General features: G+C 41.0%; 1 protein-coding gene across 1 annotated transcript in view; it reads left to right on the forward strand.

The window, feature by feature from the left end:
• The first annotated feature begins 374 nt into the window (after positions 1–374).
• LOC111867906 overlaps positions 375–11,644 on the forward strand; it is an 88,632-nt gene continuing 77,362 nt past the window's right edge. Inside the window, exons 1-2 of the mRNA XM_023858123.2 lie at positions 375–1,021; positions 2,286–2,390. Of these exons, the coding sequence (XP_023713891.1) occupies positions 659–1,021; positions 2,286–2,390 (468 nt within the window). The 5' untranslated portion in view covers positions 375–658. The remainder of the gene's footprint in view (positions 1,022–2,285; positions 2,391–11,644) is intronic.

Here is an 11,644-nt window from a genome sequence, read left to right on the forward strand (position 1 = left end):
TGAAATTTTATAGATTCTAAAGACCCCTGTTCTCTGGAATATAATCTTTTGTAGTTCATGATAGTTAACTGATGTTCAGACAAATGTACTTCATCTTAAGGCTCAAAGAATAAGTTAGCTGCTTACAGAACAGATGATTGATTCTAGAGTGTTCCACGTACAAAAATATTGCTATTCAGAACTCCTGTTGATAAATGTTCATACGTATTTCCCACAAAACTTCATTCTACGATAGAAATCATTCTCTGGAATCAAATTTCCCGCTGCTGAGGCCCAATTTAACTCCCTGTGACTTGGCGACCTCTTTGTTATTTCTATCTCTTTGCACACCTGGCCAGTGTGCGCTTGCGTACATGAAGTTGTTCCGCCAGTTTGACTTGTGCATGTGGTCGTTCAAGTTAGTACTGGTCTTCTTTAGTTCAGTTTTTGTACGGAAAACGAAGAAAAGTGGAAAAGCATTGAGCTTAGTGTGACAAAATTGGGTGTCTGAAATGGTGGATTTTGTGTTACCAAGTGATTCTAATCCGGTTTTTACACCAAGGACAGTATATGTGACTATGGGTGTGATGTTCAGGGGCACATAAAATTTAATTCCCTCTTCATATTTAAAAAAATATTCCGAGTTAAACGTATTGTACTTATTTAATAACTGTATATAATGGATAAATGCGAGAAGCAAGAAATTGACTTGTCTTGTGAAGTTTCATCCCTGCAGTACTTCAAAAGTTCTTTTGCCAGATCTATGGCTGTTGACTGCATGGACCAAAGTAAATCACTAGATAATGCTTTTCTGGACAGACCATTTGTTAGTGGAAAAGGTGCCCATCGCCAAACTGAAAGTGAAACATTGTGGACTTCATCTTCTAAGAACAGTAATCGAAATTGTAAAGTTACAACACTGTGCGAAAGAAATAAACTGTTGCAAAATGGTTGTGATTTGTCTTATGTTACACCTCTCAGGAAGAACAACAGAACTAGAAGTCAAAGCATTGATGCCGAAAAGCTTTGGAAAGCAAAACAGGTAACAGTATTAATAAAATAGTTATGCTTTATTACAGAAAAAGTGTACTTCACTGTTTATGCGTTGTGTTAATCCTTATTGAAGTAACATTCTTAATTCATCTGTAAAAGCATTTAATCATTTCACCATTCACAGCTTTGGTTATTATTATTCTTCAATACACTGCCACAATTTAAGCCGTGTTTTTGAAAATTTTTCTTAATTTTTCGTATAGTGAAGGAAATTTCTGGTTAATAGCAGTTACTTTGAGAGCTGTGATTGCAGTGCTGGTTCATATTTTAGTTACCCTCTGTCCCTATGTGTTCATGGCTTCTCCTCTGCAAGAGACTGGGAGCTGCTGAATTATTTTAGAGCAGTCCTCAACAAATTTTGTAGATATCAGGACCACCTCCAAAAATTAGGATCTGTATTTGAGAATAAAAGATAATTTTTTTTTCACACATTTATTATTTATAATATGCAGAATCTGCAATAAATGTATATGTTCAGTACGTACTGGCTCTTGAATAAGTTATGCCCATGGTGTCACTCATATACTGCTTTTCTTTTTGTTCACTTAAATGTCATTTTAATTCTTGTATTATAGTTTTACTCAGGTCTGCCATTGTTTGTAAACTACACAATATTTTCACAGGAATTTTACACAGTAAGAACCAGTTCTGTTTATCAACTGTTACTGCTATTCATTTACATTCTATGGAACTCTGTAAATGTTCTTTTCCCTTCATGTTTTCTGACCAAAATTTTGTATTCATTTCTTGTTTCCTCCATGCATGGTATGCATCTCATCCACCATATCTTCCTTGATTCTAATACTTCATGAGGAGTGCAAATTATTGAGCTCAAATTTTCTGTATTTCATTGCTTCCTCTAGCACAGTCGGTATAGCGACTGGGTACAGGCTGGGTGGCTGAGGGGTTGGAGTTTGAGTCCCAGTAGGAGTAAAGTTTTTCCCTCTCCATGTCATCCAGGCTGGCTCTGCAGCACACCCAGCTGTCTATCCAATGGGTAACTGGGAATAGGGCATCTGGGACGTGAAGCTGACCACTGACCTCCAACTAGTGCTAAGGTCAAGAATATGTGGATCTGTATATCCACTCCCTCATATGTATTCATGGCATAATGCTTAATTAGTTATGTAGAGGGACAACTTTAATTTTACCTCTCCTTAGGTCCAAATATTCTACTTAGCACATTCTCAAACACTTTCTTCCCTTACGGTGAGAGACAAACTATTTTGAATATATAATAATATTATTTTCAGGATGTATCAAGTGATGTGGTTCATCAGAATGACATAAATCGCAGTGGTCATCTCCAGAATGCTTGCAACTCACACACCGAATCTGACGTCCTTCGTCTTCGAAGGGTAAGGAATTACAGAGCATTTAAATTAGGCCTTTTTGAATGTATTTAATATTATGAGTACATTATAGTAACTTCTTCATGGTGGACTGGAATATCAGTTAGAGGAAGTATAGAGCAAACACGAAATATTAGAATATAAGTGAAAGTTAGCACAAATGGATGGATGAATTTGTGGGCAGATAGGGAGGCTGGTAGGTAGACAGACAGACAGACAGACATACTCCATAGATTCTGTTAAGTGAAATGTGGAGCAAAGCAGAGTATGATTTGAGGTTCTCACAGCAGTTGTTATGAACAGTTCTGTCTTCTGTGATGCAGTGCTGTGTAGTCTAGTGAAAGTCAACTGACCTCTTGGAGGAACATGCCACCTCCATCTTCAGGGCTGAATAGTAATTCAAGAAAAACCAGCTTGAAGTGTGCAAGAAGCACTGCGTACAGTTACAGAAACATATCTGTACGACAAAGTACACTACAGAAGATTTAATCACCATTATTAATAAGTCCTCATCAATTTTACAGTATATTTAGGAAGAGCTAAACTTCGGTACACTAAGCTTAAGATATGTTTATTAAAAAATTAATATATGAAGTGAGTATAGCAATTATACATGTAAAGTGACGAAGGTAAGAAATGGTAAAGTTGTCCCCACCCTTAATTAATGGAGCATGACGCCATAAAGTTATACAGGGGGTGAAGTTGTAGCTGCACCATTCTTGTGTTCTTGACCTTGGTGCTAGATGGAGGTGAGTGGTCAGCTTCACACCCCTGCCACTTTACCCCTTTGGAAAGAACCTCCAATATCCATTGTTTAGGAGGTTGGGTGGGCCCCAGAGCTGGTCTAGATGCTATGGAGAAGTGAAAATCTTGTTCCTGCCGGGAATTGAACCCCGGCCGTCCAGCCTGTATCCCATCGGTATATCGACTGAGCTGTCCCAGCTCTTAAGGAGGCTAAGATCAAAGAGACTGCATTGTGAAGTTGGGTAACGGTAGCAGTCCTGTCAATAGTATAAACAAATCATGATGTATATCGAGCTTAGGCTCGATTTATGTTGTTAACTTGTGAGTAAGAGAGATGATTAAACATTTGTGTATGCATTGATGCACGCGCGCACACACACACACACACAAGAAGTTCTGGAAGTAACTAATCATCTATATTCCTTTAATATGACAGAGACCGCATGGAAAATAAAAAAATTAGGGGAGATGGACGGACAGCAAAGTGATATCATGAGCCTCTTTATTTTTTCAAAATAAGGAAAGTAGACTAAAAATGTACTGGATCCTTCTTGCAGTTGGAGGGCTCAGACCATAAATGCCTGCAATATTATTAATATGGTTGGATTACAAATTTTTTGTATCAGTATGGTCAAAGAAGTAACCACTTTGAAATCTGTATGGGGAGTCGAAAATCTGGTAAGCAATATACGTGTATTATGAATTCACAGAAAATATAAGTCCTTCCCAGAATTTTAAGCTTATTTTCACGGGTGCAAGAACAATGGTTATTTAAAATACATGATAGGAGACCCTGAAGCAAAGATATTTCAACATCTTTTCTTAATTTCCCCAAATTTTGTATTTAAATGTGTTTGTCCACATAATGGCATACAAATATATAGTTTACAGTCTCAAGGCATACAAAATTATGCGTTATTGTAAACTGGTTTGTGTGTTATGCAGGAAATATATGCATATCATTTTTCATTTGCTTTTTTTAATTACTTTTCCATGGGCTATTTAATGATGCCTTCAGTATTGAGACTGTATGACACTGGATGATAGCTGAATGACAAATAAAAAAGAAGTGGCATGGCCTAGCGAAACTGCTATCCCAAAATTTTCCTGGAGAGACTGAGGAAATCCACGAAAATCTTGAGGCAGGATAGTGGATGTCGCTGCCAAGATTCAAACGCAGAATATCCTGAATACAAATCTAGAACATTACTTCAAGACCAGTCTGCGGTCGTCATTTTTTTGTGAAATGCATCGCAGTTCATAGCAAAATTTTACCAGACTGATAATATTTGAGAAATAAGTAATATGTAACAGGAGTGACGAAGTATTGAGGTTATGAAGGACTACTGTGGAAAAAGTGAAACTGAACTATTACAGATACATTCTAGACTTGTATGTGCATGGCATTAGATTACAGATAAATGAGTCTTTATTGTTTTCCTCAGAGTTCAAGTGAGCCGTAATGTTGCACCGAAATAGGCCACGACCGTTTTCTTTCACACCCTTAACAACAGACCACCTCTGATCATTTTCCGTTTCATTATGCGCTACTTTATACTCATGNCATGAAGGCTTGTGCGGGAATGTAGTAGAGCCCTACATATTTTTAACTTCGGTTCCCGATGGAGGTGAGTGGTCAGCTTCACGCCCCGATCACTCTATTGTCGGGGGGGAAAAGCCAGGTTCCGACCGAATGGAGGGCCATTCCAGACGATGCGAGAAAAAGAATACTCTCGTGACCCAGCAGGGAATCGAACGCAATTACTCGGTCTTGAAGCACGTAAGCAAGTTACTATACCCAGATCCTAATTAACTCAATCAATCATAATGATAGATGTTCAGGAGAATGCAGGGATAGTGCCTAGAAATGGAATGCGACCGCCTCCTTCCAAATCCATACCTGCTCGTCGTTCATGATCATTTTCCTAACAAATTCAGCGCTGTATCACTTGACATTGCAAAGCTAATGAACTCTAACTTGTCGTTGTTTTTTTGTCTTCCCTTCTTAATTTTCTTCTTTTTCTTTGTTTCTTTCCACCTTCCTTTCTTTTTAAAGTGACTCCTTAGGCGTGAAGAATCTGGACAAATTGTTATGAACCCTTCTAATCGTTTATCGTCCAACGTGTACGAACAGTACGGAAGCTTCTGGTGAATTGGCCGGATCTGCGCTTCATCGTCTGCCCTAATGGCCGGGCGTGTAGAGACGGGAAGTTGTAGGGGTGACGCTGCTTTGTTATCAATCAGAGGTCCACCCTGCCACGTAATTTGAACACATGCATCACGTACGTGGGAAATCTGCAGTGGTTGATGACATTTTGTGAGAGATAAGCGATGGGGTTGGGCCCACGTTGTGTTGTGTTTTATTTTCAGTAGTATTCCATTCGGTCACCTTTACCATTGAAATATATGTAATTGCCGCAGCCGCGGTTGAATGTTTGCTACAGACCATGAGTTCCCACTAAAACATTTCCTTAGCACTCCAAGATAGAACGTGAATTCGTAAGTTTATAGAACAAATCTTTGTAACTGAGTAAGGAAGACTGTACTGTGGGGTTATTTTGCTTGTTATCTGCAGTACACCATGTGTGAAGTTCGGTCAGTTTTGCCACAAGTAACGGAGCGTGCCTGGAGGGATTGTGGTGCACTTATTTGATACGCTTGGTGAAGTTAGTCTATCGATGACTTCGCTCTGCGTTACGTACAGTTCTGGAAGAAACGCTAGAAGTTTTCTGAGCAGCCAATGACGTATACTCTACTTTAATCAATCACTTTTCATTATAGAAACTACCTAAACCTATAAATAAAAAATATATAAACTGGTAACAAATTTTCATGCAATATTTCCTCTTCTCTGGAATCCAAAACCACGAGGCTCACACATGAAATCTCGAAGTTTTCAGACTACTCATGTGCTCTCTCAAATGGAGTCGCCTATGTGGGGACGAATGGGAGATCATTTGGATGATTAAATGGTAATGACATGGAAGGTAGCGGTGATTCATCGTACACTCGAAGGGAGGAAACCGCAGCCAAGGTTAGGACAGAGAATCGAAACAGCACCCATCTGAATACGAAGCAAGAGTGTTTTACCGCTCGTTTGCATGTTCATGTATAAATGTGGAGGCAGGTGTATTGCTTCCAAGCCATCTTTATTTCGCAGGTCTTACGGTTAGATGATATCCCTGATAAGTGTGAAGCAGTTAATGGATATTTATTGAACTTCACGCGAGCATCGTGTTCTTACAGAACGCTCGACCTTTGTACTCCTTAATTTTCTACCGTCAGTACGAACATGGCGGTAGTGCGAACTTGTGACGTGGCACTAAGAGTAATGCTGCTGTTTATATGCTAGCGTAGGATACGGAAAACGTGACAGCAGATCTACGAAAAATATTCGGATCTGGTTAAGGTAAAAGGTAAAGTTGTCCCAGTGCTTAACGCTTAACTAATTAAGCACTACGCCATGAAGGAATATGAGGGAGTGGATGTATAGATTCACATTTTCTTGACATCGACACTAGGTGGAGGTGAGTGGTCAGCGTCACGCCCCGGCCGCTTTACACCCGGGGAAATAGCCCCCGTACCCATTGGATGGGAGGTTGGGTGGACTCCAGAGCCGGTCTGGAATACATGGAGAAGAGAAAATTTTTGACCCTACCGGGACTCGAACCCCGACCCCTCGATCGTCCAGCCCGTAGCCAGTCACTATACCGACTGAGCTATGTCGGCTCCTCGAACCTAGTTAAGTACTTTTTTATGATGTATAACAGATATTCGGCGAATTGTATATTTATCGTTCGGTTTGGTGATGATGACTAATGAACTGTTTGAAGCATGTATCTGCATGTTATCTGTAGAACATATTTTGTTTGTCAATAAATAAGAATATGACGACGGCACAAAGCTGTGAGAGTATATCCGACAAAGTTAACATAGTCGGTAGGCGTACTATTGGGGATAATGCACAATAACTAATCATGAATTTGTGTAATTATTGATTTATGTTTATGTTTCTTGCTACCCTCGCCGTACAGATTGAAGTACTGAAAGAAAAACAGGCGCCATAAGCTCCTGCGGAAACGTCGTTTTATTTGTGGCATGCAAGGCCTGTTATTATGGTGACAAAATAAAGGAATATGAGACAGACGGAGCGTGTATCACATATCTGGGGAGATGGGAGCCGCATACAAAAAATTGTAGTTAAAAAACCAGAAGGGAATACCTGCTGGGGAGGCTTAGGCGCAGGTGAAAGCGTAATGTTAAAATGTATCTTAAATAGGGTGTTAGGTTGTAGTTTGGATTCATCTGGCCCAAGACAGGGGCCTGTGGCTGTTCTTTTCAAGATGTTAACAAAACGTCGGGTGCTATAAACAGCAGGGACTTCCTTGACCAGCTGAGTTACTGTTAGCTTCTGAAGGACTCTCCTTCATTCAGTTAACATCTCTACGTAATTTCAGCCTCAACACAGGCGGTGCTGCATGGACCCGACAACATGCTACACATGCCTGCTTATCGCTTCGGAAAAAGCTGTTTAATTTTAAGAAAATTGTTCCATATAAGTATTAGGTACAGCTGTCCCTGTGCTTAACTAATTAAGCACTAGGCCATGAAGGTGTATAGGGGAGTGGATGTATAGATCCACATTTTCTTGACCTCGGCACTAGTTGGAGGTGAGTGGTCAGCTTCACACTCCCACCGCTTTACCCTCAGGGAAAGAGCCCTCGGTACACATTTTATAGGAGGCTGGACGGGCCCCAAAGCCAGCCTGGATGACATGGAGAAGTGAAAATTCTTGCCCCCAATGCGACTCGAACTCCGACCCCTTGGTTTTCCAGCCCATAGCCAGTCACTATACCTACTGAGCTTTCCCGGTTCGAGAAGAAATAAAAGTACAAAGTGCTGCTGTGCTTACAATTAGCCCATATTATAAAACTGAACTTATGGCTTCAAAGAGACAAACGGGAAAACTCAATAAAAATGAATAAGTAAAATTATCCAAATCTGAAATAGAAGAAATGCATTAGACCCATATAAGTATTATGGAAAAAAAAAAATATTTTATGAATTTGGGGAACCACACTTACTAGTAACCAGGTTTTCACTTTCGGATTCGTTTTTATGACATCTCTATAGAACGAAGGAAATAAACACTGAAATGCTTCTAAGGAAGATATTTGATTTGAAAGGTCTTTGTTTTCGAGGACAACTTATGTTTATCCAGGTTCAAGGATCCCAGCAGAGCGTAAAAGCAGGCACAACAGACCCGTAACAAAATGTTCCTGTACTCTCTGACGGACCCGGGTCGGTAGTCACAGAGCTCGTGTTTAATACCTGAGGCACAACACACTGAAGGGCTTCAGAATGGGAAAAGTTGAAATGAAATTTGGGTTTCCGCCGACGCTTGATTCACTAACGGGAGAAGGAAAACACAGACACGACATGCTCATCTCATGGCGCTGCTTTATTTCCTCAAGAAAGGAACTTCTGTCGAACACTGCTATTCTGAAGAAGATAAGTGGGTACCAAACATCGATAAATGTTGAGATAAATATTTAATAAGGAAATCACAGCACAGGTCAATAAGATGATGATAAAAGACTGAACAAGATCTTGGCCGTCAGAATTCGGACCAGGAAAGGGATATTTGACCTAAAATGTATCATATTATTTGTTAGCATTTCATCAGTTACGTACTATAAACAACCTTGAATATCATAGTTTTGTTTTTTTCCCCCCCTTGGCACTACAGCCCCCGTGGGCCTAGGCCTACCTCCATGAACTTCTCCGTTCACTTCGGTTTTTCTAGATCTTACACATTCGGTAGGACTCCTTGGGCGGGTGATCAGCTCGTCGCAAGGCCTCTACCTGTACACAAACACAGAAAAACACCACACACATAATAAACATCCATGCCCTGAGTGGGATTTGAACCCACGATCCCGGTTTCCAAGCGAGCGAAGACAATACATGCCTTAGACCGCTCGGCTATCATAGTTTTATGAATGTTAAATTGGATAATGCATTGATGAAGGGATTTGCACCTTAGTTTAAACAGTGTCCAAGGATCTGCCTGGAGAAGTCACAAGAGCCTTCAGAATAGCCCGTCACAGAACTGAGATTCGAGTAGAACTCGCTAGAATGCTAACAGGGTGTGCTAGCCATTGCACTTCTGTATTCGATGTAAGGTTTCTGTCGCATCCACTTCACAGACCAACCCGTTGACGTTAGAGGTGTCCACTCCGTACATTTCTATATTTCAGAGGAACACCTCCGCCCATTTCCATTGGTTTAGGTTCTCCCTGCCGATCACAGTGACCGCGCGGTCTGAGGCATGAAACATTTTCGCTAACCCCAACACTGCTATTGTGGGTTCGAATCCCACTCTTGGCATGAATGTCTGTGTGTGCGTTTATTCTGTATTTGTGATGTTCTGTGTGTAGGTAGCGGCCTTGCGACGGGCTGATCTTCCGTCCAAGAAGTCCTACCGACTGTGTATAGGATTAAGAAACTGAAAAAGCGGCCACGGTCCACGGCGGTTGTAGAGTCAGGGAGAGAAATAGGTTCTAAGTAATTTTATTCTGCATTGAAGTCGTGAATTTATATTAAACGTTATTCTTTGTAGACTGCTGGCCCAGTGAAATTTTCAAAGCTACGGTCTGTCGCACATTATTCGGTGAGCTGTGTCACTGAATAAAAACATACTCTTCTCTCATTCCCTTTCCAGTTGAGAACTTGCCACCTCATTGACTGTAATAATACAGGACTGTTAATTCGCCTTAATTTATGCCTGTAAACACGGGACTGATGCTTCTAATACGTGTGATAATGTAAGTTTCTTTTCTCACGTCACCAAAGCACAATTTCATTATTATTGACACTCATATACAGTGCGTTCAGTTAAGGAGGAAACTTCGCAACACCGCTGATCCGGCCCAACATTCCTCACAGATTGCTGCTGTAACTGCTGATAGCAGAATGAGTCATTAGTGCTGGTAAACTAGCGCCATTACAGTTACAGTGGCAATCTGTGAGGAATATTGGGTCCGGTCGACGGTGTTGCGATGTTTCCTCCTTGATTGAACACTCTGTACTTTGGGTATAATACTATGGCTCTTGTTACGACACCGTATGAATCTTGACCTCCGTGTAAGCGTCAGATCTTGTAATGTTTTGCTAATTGTACGTGCAGCAATAGCCTTACCGCCGTATGTGAGCCGACTGTCTACAAAATGTGGGAGCCTCGACGTCTCACAAACATACTGGCCTCCACGGCCTGTTACAAGGATAGCTTTACCTTTCTTACCTACGTGCAGCAATTCTATCAGAGCGGTCTCTTTCATGTAGAGTGTGTAATTCAGAATGCAACGATCTTTATTTCTCCTTCATTTATTCTTATTCATGTATGTATCCGGCTGGAACGCACGTAGAGGGACATATATGTTGCTTTTAGCCTACCTTCAACAGTAGTCGAACCAAGGATTTGAGATGTAAAAATTGTGGGCTGTTTGAATATACCTTTAACCTTGTGCCTGCATACACGAATTAACATGTGGCCCGGGGTGTTCCATATGTCAAGTTTGCGTAAACGGACACATTACAGCCTCGAACACAGGTAACTTGATTTGTGGTCAGTTGAGTTAGTGTCATTTCATTACCGGATTGCACCATTACTATTGGCGAATACCGGAGCTGGTTACTGGGGTCTCTTTCCTCGGGGTAAAGCGGCCGGGGTGTGAAGCTGACCACTCACCTCCAACTAGTGCCAAGGTCAAGAATACGTGGATCTATACATTCACTACCCCATACGTCTTCATGGTGTGACGCTTAATTATTTCATTACTTAAGCAGAGGAACGATTTGCCCTTTACTTGACGACTGGGCTGTCTGCTGATTGTAAGAGCAGTTCCACTTCTATGGTATATGGACTCGGAAATTCTTGAAGGAGCCATCACACACTACAGATCAGCAACAGCAGCGTGTTTCCCTTTTGTTTCACTCTTTTATCTACTCAGTGGTTCATATATAAATGCTTTTATATATGCTCTTTACCGAACATTAGGGCGATGAAACCAAGGAATATGAGATGGAAGTGTTCCATAACATTCATGAGCGAACTGAGAAATCGGGAAACACGAAGCGTTTGTCCTCCAACATCTCAACTTTCGTTCTTTCCTTAGAGTGACAAAACCAAGTTTCGTTCCTTAGTGAAGTATCAAGAACAATTATATATAATCTGAATATTGTATTCTTAATCTTTATGCTTTGAGGCAGGACATGGGAAGATAAGATAATTTTTTTATTGCTAGTGGGGTGGGACTAAGTCCCTTGTACTGCGGTCACTTCTGGCCTCTTGTACCAGCCCCAGATGATAGGTTAGGGTCATTGTGGAGCAATTGGTGAAATGAAGATTGACAGGGGAAACCGAAGTACTCGGAGAAAACCTGCCCCAGCGCCACTTTGTTCACCACAAATCCCACTTGACCAGACCCGGGATCGAAGCCAGCGACTAACCGCTT

Source organism: Cryptotermes secundus, unplaced genomic scaffold (genome assembly GCF_002891405.2).
Source record: "Cryptotermes secundus unplaced genomic scaffold, Csec_1.0 scaffold111, whole genome shotgun sequence".
NCBI classification, from domain to species: domain Eukaryota; kingdom Metazoa; phylum Arthropoda; class Insecta; order Blattodea; family Kalotermitidae; genus Cryptotermes; species Cryptotermes secundus.